The sequence below is a fragment of the Salvelinus fontinalis genome, chromosome 4 (genome assembly GCF_029448725.1).
Source record: "Salvelinus fontinalis isolate EN_2023a chromosome 4, ASM2944872v1, whole genome shotgun sequence".
NCBI classification, from domain to species: domain Eukaryota; kingdom Metazoa; phylum Chordata; class Actinopteri; order Salmoniformes; family Salmonidae; genus Salvelinus; species Salvelinus fontinalis.
Window position 1 is genome coordinate 48,030,199 of NC_074668.1, and position 13,061 is coordinate 48,043,259.

Consider the following 13,061-nt stretch of genomic DNA (forward strand, 5'->3'; position numbering starts at 1 on the left):
AAATGTTTTACAGGGAAGACAAAATATGTAAATCTATTAGCTAACCACGTTAGCAAAAGACACAACTTTTCTAACTCAATCAGTTTTTTACTCCATCAGGTGCTATCACAAATTCGACCAAATAAAGATATAAATAGCCACTAACCAAGAAACAAATTCATCAGATGACAGTCTGATAACATATTTATTGTATAGCATATGTTTTGTTCGAAAAATTTGCATATTTCATGTATAAACCATAGTTTACATTTCAGCTACAATCCGAAATTGCACCGAAAGCAGCCATAATATTTACAGACACCAACGTCAAATAGCTAATTACTCATCATAAAACATTTCTGAAAAATACATAGTCTGCAGCAATTGAAAGACAGGCATCTTGTGATTCCAAACAATATTTCCGATTTATTAAATGTTTTACAGCGCAAACAAAATGTATCGCTATATTAGCGTAGCTACAATAGACAGAAATAATTGGGCGCCCACGGCCAGTTCACATGCACGACAGATATATGAAATAACATCATAAAATGGGTCTTACTTTTGCTGATCTTTCATCAGAATGTTGAAGAACGTGTCCTCTGTCCAGATGAGTCGTTGTTTCGATTCAGAATGGCAAATGTCCCTCTTCAATTAGCATTGGCACTAGCCGAGTGGCATACATTTCTCCAACGTAAACACAGTCAGAGGACGGAACACGGCAAAACTCCCGAATAAAGTTTCAATAATCTGATTAAACTATATTGAAAAAACATACATTACGATGATATGGTCACATGTATCAAAAAAAATTCGAGCCGGAGACGTTAGCCGTTCGTTACCAAGGCAAAACAGAAGTCAATCCCACTTCCTTCAGAGTACCGGAAGTGGACGGTCACGTCAAAGAAATAGGTTTTTTTCCACCACAGACCAAGAGGAGCAAAAAAAAATATTCTCTGACATCCTCTTTACACCAATAGGAAGGCGTATAGAGTGTCAGCAGACTCCTAAGTGTTAAGACCATGTATAGGCATCAAGTTGAAAAGAGCATCGATTTCTGACATTTCACTTCCTGTTCAGGAAAAGTGCTGCAGAAGGACTTCTGTTTCACTCAGAGAAATAATTCCAACTCTTTTAGAAACTAGAAAGTGTTTTCTATCCAAAAAGAATAATAATATTCATATTGTACGAGCAAGATTTGAGTAGGAGGCCGTTTGAAATGGGCACGATTTCACTGGCTACTCAACACTTTGCCTTGCTGCCATAAGAAGTTTTAAGTGAGTGTTTGTTTTCCTGTACCCCAGACATTATTTCACTTCTTATGGCTGCAGGCGGCGTATTGAAAAACTGGAAAATATGTGCCCATTTTCAAACGGCCTCTTAAAGATATTTCAAACATTTTGTGTATCAGGTTTACATTGGGTTTTTCAGTACATTTCTTCTAAGAGAATTTACATGTGTGCAACCAAAACTTTGACAATAGAAACTTTTATTTGTGTACAGCATCATTTCTAACCTGTGAAGACCCCACTAAAACCAAATAAAAGAACACACACTTCTAAATAAAATAGAATATTAACCACTAACAAATATGAATTAATAGGTGGGTTGTGTGTGGGTGCTAATGTGTGTGTAGCAAAAATCGTAGGGTAAACACAAACAGAATGGCAAGGCCTTGCTTAATTTGGGAGTTTCCTTAACTGCTGATATCCAGGCACTTTTAACTGCTCTCCTAAGCCACCTGCCTCAGGAGGCCTTTCAAAGGGAGAGATACAGAATAATTGATAAACATAAAAAAAAAACTTGGTAGCAGACATTCCATCAGCCCTGGAAGAAGGAAAATAAACATGTACTTAATTTTCACAATGCTACATTTGAATCAGTCCTAAAAATTCTTAATCATTAATCGAGTTTACTGCATCTTGGGCAGGAAGTCTCAATAAACCCGTGCGTATACAGAATTATACTTCAGACACACTTATACCTCAGACACATCAGACGATAGAGTGTCCCATGAAGCTGAATTGGGCACCTTTTATGGTAAACAACTTTCTTTAATCGTAATCTTTTTGACCTGTTGCATTGACATGTAAATCTGTACAAACGGTCCCTAATTTCCCCACTGTGTTGGTCACAGCCTGTTTGAGTTCAGTGTGTACTGGCGGCTATCTATTGTTCCACAGGAAGGTTATCTCTAACCCAAACAACAGATGACTTAACCACGAGAGCAGTGGACCAGGCCTTGAAGAGTGAGCAGCATCTAATTTAATATCAGTGCCAATGCTCAATCCATCTGTCTTACTCCTTCAAATTACTAATATATTGCCTTATTGGATTGCTATCTGAAAGCCAATTACCATTAATTTTGTTACTTTCAATAGTGTCCATAATCTGTTTACTTCAACTAAAACCATTCGCCTCTTTCCAGTAGAAAAAAAAGAATCCTCAATCACTACTCCTAATACACACGGATCACACTCAAACAATGTTCTGCTTTTCCCCCATTGCAAAGTTTAAAACAAAACAAACATGATAACTTTCTCCATATTGGGAGGCATTGTTTTCATTTTAGTATACCTTCAAAAAGTTACTCTATATTTTTATTACCCGTCTCTGTCGGATATTCACTTTCTGCTTCAATATTTGTTAAATGTCTATTATTTCAAGATTCATATGTAATGCTTTGGAGGGATCAATATGTATTAACTGGGTTGGCACTGTATCAGTCCCCAGTAGATGTCATGCTCCGTCCATAATAAGTCTCTACTTAACACTTTAAATGGTTGAGTAGGTGAATACAGAAAATCATTGGTTCTATTTAATTCTTGGAGCACGGATCCCTTTAGCGGGATAATTGTCATCAACAACCGCTGAATTGCAGAGCGCCAAATTTAAAAAAAAAATGGCAAAAAATATTTATATTCATGAAATCACAAGTGCAATATAGCAAAACACAGCTTAGCTTGTTGCTAATCCACCTGTAGTGTCAGATTTTGAAAATATGCTTTACAGCGAAAGCAATCCAAACGTTTGTGTGAGTTTATCGATCACTAGACAAAATATTACGAACAGCTAGCATCAATGTAGATTGGTCACGAAAGTCAGAAAAGCAATCAAATTAATTAACCTAAGATGATCTTCGGATGTTTGCACTCACGAGACTCCCAGTTTCACAATAAATGTTCCTTTTGTTCGATAAAGAGGATTTTATATCCAAAAACCTCCATTTGGTTTGCGCGCTATGTTCAGTAATCCACAGGCTCGTGCCGGTCATGAAGGGCAGACAAAAATTCCAAATAGTATCCGTAAAGTTCGTAGAAACATGTCAAATGTTTTTATAATCAATCCTCAGGTTGTTTTTAACATAAATAATCGGTAATATTTCAACCGGAGGGTAAAGTATTCAATACAAGACAGAAATAAAATGTCGAGCTACCACTTTCGTGCGCAAGAACTAATCAAGGACACTGACGCGATTTGATAAATCTCGCTAATTTTTCAGAATATAAGCTTGAAACTATGTCTAAAGACTGTTCACCACCTGTGGGAAGCCATTGGAAAAGGAATCTGGTTGATATCCCTTTAAATGGAGGATAGGCAGGCAAATGAACAGGGATTTTTCAAAATAAGAGGCACTTCCGGGTTAGATTTCCTCAGGTTTTCGCCTGCAAAATCAGTTCTGTTATACTCACAGACAATATTTTGACAATTTTGGAAACTTTAGAGTGTTTTCTATCCTAATCTGTCAATTATATGCATATTCTAGCATCTGGGCCTGAGAAATAGGCCATTTACATTGGGAACGTTATTTTTCCAAACATAAAAATTCGGCCTTCTAGCGTCAAGAAGTTAAAACTTCTTATGGCTGCAAGGGAAAGTGTTGAGTAGCCAGTGAAATCGTGCCCATTTCAAACGGCCTCCTACTCAATTCTTGCTCGTACAATATGGATATTATTATTAATATTGGATAGAAAACACTCTCTAGTTTCTAAAACCGTTGGAATTATTTCTCTGAGTGAAACAGAATTCATTTGGCAGCACTTTCCCTGACCAGGAAGTGAAATGTCAGAAATATGTGTTCTGTTCAACTTGATGCCTATATATGGTCATGACACTTAGGAGGCTACTTACACTCCATACGCCTTCCTCTTGGTCTCAAGAGGATGTGAGAGAAGAAATTTTGTGTTCATCTTGGTCAGGGGTGGAATAAAAGCTATTTCTTTGACGTGACCGTCCACTTCCGGTACTCTGAAACGCGCGACAAGAAAGTTCCATTGCCTTCTGTTTTGCTGCCGTAATAGATGAAAACTATCCCCGGCTCTGAATTTTTTTGATACATGTGAACATATCATCGTAATGTATGTTTTTTCAATATAGTTTAATCAGATTATTGAAATTTTTCTGGAGTTTTGCCGTGTTCCGTCCTCTGACTGTGTTTACGTCGGAGAGATTTGTGCCACTCGGTTAGTGCCAATGCTAAGTGAAGAGGGAAATTTGCCATTCTGAATCCAAACAACGACTCATCTGGACAGAGGACACCTTGTTCAACATTCTGATGAAAGATCAGCAAAAGTAAGAGCCAATTTATGATGTTATTTCATATATCTGTCGTGCATGTTGACTGGTCGTGGGCGCCCAAGTTTTTCTGGTTTTGCTGTTAGGCTAATATCACGCTACATTTTGTTTGCGCTGTAAAACATTTAATAAATCTGAAATATTGTCTAGAATCACAAGATGCCTCTCTTTCAATTGCTGTACACTATGTATTTTTCAGAAATGTTTTATGATGAGTAATTATGTATTTGACGTTGGTGTCTGTAAATATTATGGCTGCTTTCGGTGCAATTTCTGATTGTAGCTGAAATGTAAACTATGAATTATACCTGAAATATGCAAATTTTTTGAAAAAAACATATGCTATACAATAAATATTTTATCAGATTGTCATCTGATGAGGTTGTTTCTTGGTTAGTGGCTATTTTTATCTTTATTTGGCCGAATTTGTGATAGCTACTGATGGAGTAAAAAACTGATTGAGTAAGAAAAGTGGTGTCTTTTGCTAACGTGCTTTACATATTGTGTCTTCCCTGTAAAACATTTTAAAAATCGGACATGTTGGCTTGATTCACAAGATGTGCACCTTTCATCTGGTGTCTTGGACTTGTTAATGTGTGAAAGTTAAATATTTAAAAAAAATATCTTTTGAATTTCGTGCCCTGCACTTTGAGCTGGATGTTGTCGTACGTGTACCGGTGTCGGGCTGCACCCCTAACAGGTTAACAGGGTATGGGCTTATTTAGAAATGTCTTACCAGGGTGGAGGAAATCACATACGCATGTGTAGTTTTATTGGTTAGTGGTAAATCAAGTCCCGTTCAATGTTTTAACCTCATCTTCGTCAAATGATCCATAAAGGGACCACTCTGAACAGAATACCTTTTACACCACTTACGAACATCTGCATGTGGGTGTGCAAGTTGTATATTATTTATTTTTCTATTCTTACTTCATCAGATCATCATCGTAATAACCCATTATACAAATATTCTGTTACTTTATCTCTAGTAACCAATTATGCATTTGTATACATTTATAAATGTATACATCTTTAGGTTTTACCTCCACACTACAGTAACAATCACAGCGCAGCAGCCCGAGAGGTACAAATATCTTTCAATGGCTTCTCCTGTTAGTCCTATAGATCTAAAAACTCAGCTCACACAGAACTGGTTGGGGTATCCATTTTTGTGAAAAACCGTGGCTCAAGACTGGAAAAGGACCAGAAAAGTGACCACACGTGTCCGGAGAGACAAGTAAAGACTGTTCCCGCCTGCTGCTGTGATTGAAATGGCTGATTCATTACTGGTGGAGCAGCTAAAGACCGCAAGGACATCAGCGAAGCGTCAGTTTTCCCGTCTGGCCAATAATGTGCTACGAATGCATACAATGATGTCAGAAGAGGAGCTCAGAGACAATTTTAGGAAGCTCACTGCAGAAGCTGGCAAAGTCCTGGAAGCCAACGATGATGTAGAGCGAGCAGCAGAAGTCTGACTTGGTCAAAACAGCCAATGAGTGTGAGAAAAAACTGCAAGAGCTAAAGGACCTCATACAAAAGACATTGTGGGCCAATTTCGGGGAATATAAACTGACACAAGCAATTACAACAGCAGAGTCGCAAGCAGAAAACGTGGGAGCTGTGGACCCAAGTAAAAACCCAGATGCATATCTTTTCATGATCGGACAACTAGAGAAACTTGTGAAGGCTGCGAAGGAGGTGCATAAACATTGGAAGTGCTGGGCCCCCCCAGCAGAGCAACAACATTTCCAGAGTCGTATCAAAGGCCTTGAAACTATCCTGCCAAATCTCACAATAAGACAAGCAGACTTTACAGGGGCACACGTTGGAGGAGAAACCAGCAGATTGAGTACTACTTCAAACAGTTCTGTGGCCACACCAGCAATTAAATTAAAGCCTGCTTCCCTCCCAAAGTTTTGTGGCATCCGCCGAGAGTTTCACCGGTGGAAAAAAGACTGGGAAGCGCTCCAGATGCAGGGAGAACCTACTGGATCCAGAGAGGTTAAAAAGTTCCAACTTCTCGACAGTGTGGATGAGAAGACCATACGAGACCTTCACCTTACAACTTACACAACCGCTGAGGAGGTTTTCCGGGTCTTGGAGAACCGCTTTGGAAATAAGACAACTATAGCCCTTGAGATAGTAGAAGAGCTCCAAAGACTCCAAGCAGTTAAAGGTAACCAGCCCAGGAGGTTTGTTGAGCTCATCCAATCAGTAGAAAAAGCCCTGGTCGATCTGAACGAGCTTGGCAAGACCGGTGCTATAAAGAACCCTCTTGTAACAAGGACAATAGAGAGTAAACTTCCTAATGGCCTGAAGAAGGAATGGCTTCTTCATGTAGCTGGCAAAGGTGATGAAGCGGAAGAAGACAAGCGATTTGACTACCTCCACAAGTTTCTTCAAGGTCAAGAAGCCATCTATGAGAAGCTGGACCAACTGAGAGAGGAGGAACCAAAACCGAAATCTGAACCTCGGCAAGCTCGAACCAGAACCTCCACCCAACTAAGCGAGCAGGCTCAAGGATGTGTGGTCTGCGGAGACTGCAAGCATAAGAAAAGGCTATATTTCTGCCAAAAGTTTCGCACGCTTAAGCTGTCAGAGAAAAGAGATGCTGTCAGGAAGCTGGGAGCCTGCAAAAGATGCCTGGAGATTCACAAGGAAGGTGACTATTGTAAATCAGAGTTTCTGTGCAGGAGGCCAGACTGCATAGAACAGCGTGCTGCAGAACACCACTATTACCTCTGCCCTAGAGCTGGTACATCCAAAGGGAATGTCGTCCAGAGGTCCAATAACAGCAAAGTGGGAGGTGACACAAGAGAGCGTTATACCCAAGCCCAAGAAGAGTTCATTAAAAGTCTCTCACCTGAACTTGCAGAGAAGTGTTGCGATGCCTTTTGCAACACTATAGCCAGAACCTCTCTGGTGTCCAACCAACCTAGTCTTCTAGCAGAGAATGGAATAGTGGAGTGGCCAGTCATCATGATGCTCTTAGAGGTCACGGCCAATGCAGGACAAAAAGTTGGGACTTTGATCGACCTGGCATCGGATACAAACTATATAACTCATGATGCAGCTGAGAGTTTGAACCTTAGAAGTGAAGCCATAACCCTTGTTGTCCATGGTGTGGGAGGAATGAAAGTTCAAGTCACCACAAAACGGTACCTCCTAAAGATCCGGGTCCGCACAGAGCAAGGCAATGTCAGATCCCACCAACTCCTCTGCTATGGTTTGGACAGCATTGCAGAGATTCACAAACATGTGACAGCCAAAAGACTCCAAAAATTCTTTCCAGATGTCCCCCAAAATGAACTTGTTAGACCAAGACAGATACAGCTTTTGATAAGCCATAAGGAAGGGCGACTAGTCCCACAGAAAATACGCACCGTTGGGGACCTTGTACTATGGGATGGGCCATTGGGAAAGACAATTGCAGGGACACACCCTGGTCTGTTTGAAGAGGCTACAGTTACAGCACACCAGTCCAGAGCGCACTTCGCCAGATCCATGAGAACAGCAGCATTGATGTATGAGGAACATATCTGCGCCAAACCTACCATCAGGTCTTCTTGTTCTGCTATTTCCACTCGGGATTTTATTGATTGGTGGAGATGGGATAGCATTGGCGCCCCCTGCACCCCAAAATGTGGAGGATGTCGCTGCGGCAGTTGTCAACTTGGTGGCAAAGAAATGACTCTGGCTGAAGAAAGGGAGCTGGAAGTTGTTAAGGGTGGCCTGACTTATGTTGGTGCTGATGACCACAGTGATAGTCCACACTGGCATGCAAGGTATCCATGGCTCATTGACCCATCTACATTGCCAAACAACATAAAAGCAGTAGAGGCAACCTTTCTCAGAACGGAGAGACAGCTCGCCAAAGAACCGCAGTGGAAAAAAGCCTATGGTGCTCAAGTCCACGAAATGGTTGACCGCCGGGCTGCAAGAAAGCTGACCAAAGAAGATCTAACCAACTGGAATTTACCTGTCTGGTATATTAGTCATCTTATCGCACCCAACCCCCACTCTGTTACAACTCCGGTAAGACTTGTCTGGAACAGCAGTCAGAAGTACAAAGGCCAAAGTCTCAATGACCTTCTGATGAAAGGCCCTGACGTTCTCAATCCGATTCGAGCTGTCCTCCTCAAATTCCGCCAAGGCTCCTACGCCGCTCTAGGAGACGTCAGAAAAATGTACAATTCTGTGTGGCTCGAGGAGAGGGAAGTCCATCTACACCGGTTCTTGTGGCGGGATTCAGAGGGCGATGAGGTGGAACAATACGCCATAACCAGAGTGAATATTGGGGACAAGCCAGCAGGGTGCATAGCACAACTGGCCATGAGGGAGACGGCTAACCTGCCTCAATTCAGCCACCTCACAGATGAATGCCAAGTATTACATGAGCACAGCTACGTCGATGACATCTTGACATCCCACAACTGCCGTGAAAAACTCGAAGTCATCACAAAGAATGTGGAGCTGATTCTAAAAGCAGGAGGGTTTGCACTGAAGCCTTGGGTCTTCTCAGGCCAAAATAAAGGAGAAAGCGAAAAGGCATCACCAAATATTGTTGTCCTGCCAAATCAGCTTAAGGAGGAAGACAACAAGGCGCTCGGTCTCGGCTACATTGTGGATGAAGACATGTTGCATGTCATGGTGAGGGTCAACTTCTCCAGGCGGAAGAAAAAGATGAGACTTGGGCAAGACTTACTACTAGAAGAAGTACGAGCACAGACACCAGACCCGCTGACAAGACGTGAACTGCTGAGTCAAGTTGCTGGTTTGTACGACCCAGTTGGCCTGACAACGCCATCAAAGCAAAGAGGGGCTATCTTGGTCCGAAGGGCATTCCAAAGTACAGATCAAATCAAAGTACAGCATGGTCAAGGACACATGGGACCTTCCCCTGTCGGATGAGCTCCGCAAAGATGCAATTGGAATTTTTGAGGAGTACGTCCAGCTAAGCAAAGTAATGTTCCCAAGAGCTCTTACTCCACCAAAGGCAACAACTGAACCAGTCGCTGTCACTTTTTCAGATGGCAGTGAAAGCTCCTATGGTGCTGTCTTCTACCTGCGGTGGAACTGCAACAAACAATTAACAATTCGACTAGTGGAGTCAAAAGCAAAGCTGACACCACTAGACCAGAAGGGGGATGCAGTCAAAGCAGAACTTTGCGGTGCAGTCTTTGCAAGCGCCTGAAAAAGTACTTTGAACAGCATCCCCAGATCCAGATAAAAAGGTGGTACCATTTGTTAGACAGTCAGACTGTTCTTGGAGCTATCCAGCGAGAAAGCTATGGATTTCAGACTTTCTTCGCTAATAGAATTGGAGAGATCCAAGAGAGCACACGGCTACAGGACTGGTGGTGGATCCCTGGACCACTCAACATAGCCGACATTATCACTCGAGGAGCTGGGCCAAAGGAACTTGATGCCCATTCAGAGTGGCAGCAAGGGCCAGAGTTTCTATATCTTCCAGAGAGCGAGTGGCCAATTATGTCGTCAAAAGATGTGTCTGTGACAGCTCGAGAGAGCATTAACAATATGCAAAAGAAGTCATTTGTGGCAGCACTCACCAGAGCCCAAGCGAGAAGAAGTCTTCCAAGTCTGGTGGGACGATTTCCTGCTGGTGCAGCTGTCCTAAACTTGGTGGATGAGAGGCGCTTTAGTAGCCTAAAGTGTCTAGTCAAGACTGTTGCTTTGATCTGGAGAGCCGCCAAAAAGTTTAGATCTGCAACAAAATCCATTGAGACCCCAAAGTGGGAGGCGATTCCCACAAAAGGAGTTATCACCGCCACAGAACGTCAAGAGGCAATAAGAGACATCTATCTTGCTGCTCAAGAGGGGGTGACGTTCCCAACTACCACTACGGACCGCTTGGTTGTGTACAGAGAGCCAAAATCTGGGTTACTAGTCTGCAGTGGGAGAATCCATGGCTTCAGGGAGGATGGCGCTGCAGTTCCCCTTCTGCCTTTCAATGCATGGGTCTCTACTTTATTGGCACGGGAGGCGCACGATGAGGGTCATGACGGTATGGCTGCAACCCTGCTGAAAATGAGGAGGAAAGCCTGGGTCATCCAAGGAAGAAAAATTTCCCAAAAAGTAGTGGATAACTGCCATTTCTGCAAAAAGTCAAGAGCAAGAAGGTGCGAACAGGTAATGGCTGACTTACCTGCTGAAAGAGCCACACCTGCAGCTCCGTTCGAGTTCACTACAGTCGACCTCTTCGGACCGTACCTTGTCAAAGATGACATCAAGAAACGGGTCTCAATGAAAGTGTGGGGTGTCGTCTTCAGCTGTATGGCCAGCAGGGCAATTCATGCAGACCTGGTCAACACAATGTCGACAGAGAGCTTCTTGATGGTTTACCAACACTTTACTGCAATTAGAGGGCACCCAAGAAAGATCTGGTCCGACCCGGGGACAAACTTCATCGGCGCCAAACCTGTCCTAAGAGAGCTGTACCAGTTCCTGGATGCTCAGAATAGAACTTCAATAGAAGAGATGTCGGCTCAAAAAGGTACCAAATGGGAGTGGACAATTCACCCAGCTGACTCACCTCACCGCAATGGGGCTGCTGAAGCCGCTGTTCGCATTCTCAAGAAGGCACTGCAGAGCCTGGGCAACAACACTGGCCTTAGCTACAGTGAGCTTCAGACAACACTACAACTTGCTGCAAACCTTGCCAACGAATGCCCAATAGATGCCAGGGTGCAGAGTCAAGAAGAAAGCGTGCAGTATGTGTCACCCAACACACTTCTCCTGGGCCGGGCCTCTCCAAGCGGTGAGATCAGAACATTTGACTTTGCGAACTACCCTTACAAGAGACTCCGAGAGATGCAGAACCAGGTCAACAAATTCTGGAGGTCTTGGAGCCAGCTTGCCGGCCCAAACTTATTTCTGAGAAGTAAATGGCACACTTCATATCGCAACGTTGCTGTCGGAGATATTGTCTGGTTGTGTGACCAAAATGCAATGAGGGGCCAATTCAAACTAGGACGGGTGATGAGCGTTAATCCAGATGCTAAGGGCATTGTTCGAGACGTGAACGTCAAAGTGGTCCAAAGCTCCTGCCTTCCTGTCACAAAACCCGCACTAAACCGACCATCGGCCAAAGTCCTGAAAGAAGCTACGCAAACAACAGTCCTGCACAGAGATGTTCGACGCTTGGTTGTCTTGCTACCAGTTGAGGATCAAACTCGGAGCTGACCGGCAGTATGTAGGTGCTGATTTACAATCTTTCCATCGGTTCCCGTGGGAAGATTGAGTGGGAGGTGTGCTGTCAAACTGCCTGGGAGCTCCTCAGTGGTGAAACTCCTCCTCCTTCAATCAGTGGTGAACCAGGTGGAACAAATCTTCCAGGCAATCTGGGCGTGCCAGCACCTGGCTCTGCTGTTGTCTTTAGAACGCAGTGAAAGGAGCATTTATAAAACCACAAGACCAAGGAAACTTCATCTATGTGATCAAGGTGACTGTGCAAGTCCAAGCCCTCCACAAAACTGTGAAAGACAGCCGGTAAGCGCCATATTGGCCATGTTTTGTTAGACTGACTTAAGCAGTGCACTGCTAATGATACTCTGGAAAACACAGACTTAACTTTTAACTTTGATAGGACTTTTGCAGTGGTATTTATAACTTCAAATGTTGTTTGTGGGGTATAAAGTAAGAAGAGCCAAATTCATTGTTGATAGAACTTGTTTGAAATGGTTAAAAGTAATTTAAACTTTGTAGAAATCTTAGTAAACCAAGTTCTTAATTCAGTAACAAATGTATAGTCTGGAAAATCTTTGGCTAAAAGATGTAGGATTTGTCTGCTTAACTGCTGATTAGAAAATAAGTGTGTTTTTTTTGCTACTAGAGGTATTTTGAATGTGTTTGGCTAAAATGCAAATTTGGATAAAAGTGTACTGATTCTGCTCATTTGATTAAAAATGGTGGGTTTCTATTTTGGGAAACATTTGCTTAACAGTGGAAACCTTGTATTTGATAATGGCAGAAATGTGTTTGAGGTGAATGTGGATAATTTTGTGTATTTAATTAGGCTGTCAACTCAAATAATCACTTGTATTTGTCATCTCTTTTTTGAGGTTTTTCACCTGTTTACTGCCAACCAAAGAATGGTAAATAAAAGACAAACAACTGATTCTATGGCTGTTTATTGAGTGAAATCCAGTTAAAATCTTCACGTGGAGGGATTGTCCTTTTCAAGTGGGGAATTGCACAAGAAAGAGGTCAAAACTTGACATCATCGTAATAACCCATTATACAAATATTCTGTTACTTTATCTCTAGTAACCAATTATGCATTTGTATACATTTATAAATGTATACATCTTTAGGTTTTACCTCCACACTACAGTAACAATCACAGCGCAGCAGCCCGAGAGGTACAAATATCTTTCAATGGCTTCTCCTGTTAGTCCTATAGATCTAAAAACTCAGCTCACACAGAACTGGTTGGGGTATCCATTTTTTAAACCCCTCAGTAATCTTCTTTCACACTGGAGCTCGTC

At 42.4% G+C, this 13,061-nt stretch overlaps 1 protein-coding gene across 1 annotated transcript; it reads left to right on the plus strand.

Moving 5' to 3' along the window:
* Window positions 1-10,652: 10,652 nt before the first annotated feature.
* On the plus strand, window positions 10,653-12,691 carry LOC129853908 (uncharacterized). The gene is made up of 2 exons (XM_055920411.1): window positions 10,653-12,063; window positions 12,636-12,691. Exon 1 carries the CDS (start codon window positions 10,708-10,710, stop codon window positions 11,755-11,757), a length of 1,050 nt encoding a protein of 349 aa, XP_055776386.1. The 5' UTR covers window positions 10,653-10,707; the 3' UTR covers window positions 11,758-12,063; window positions 12,636-12,691.
* The last annotated feature ends 370 nt before the right edge of the window (window positions 12,692-13,061 follow it).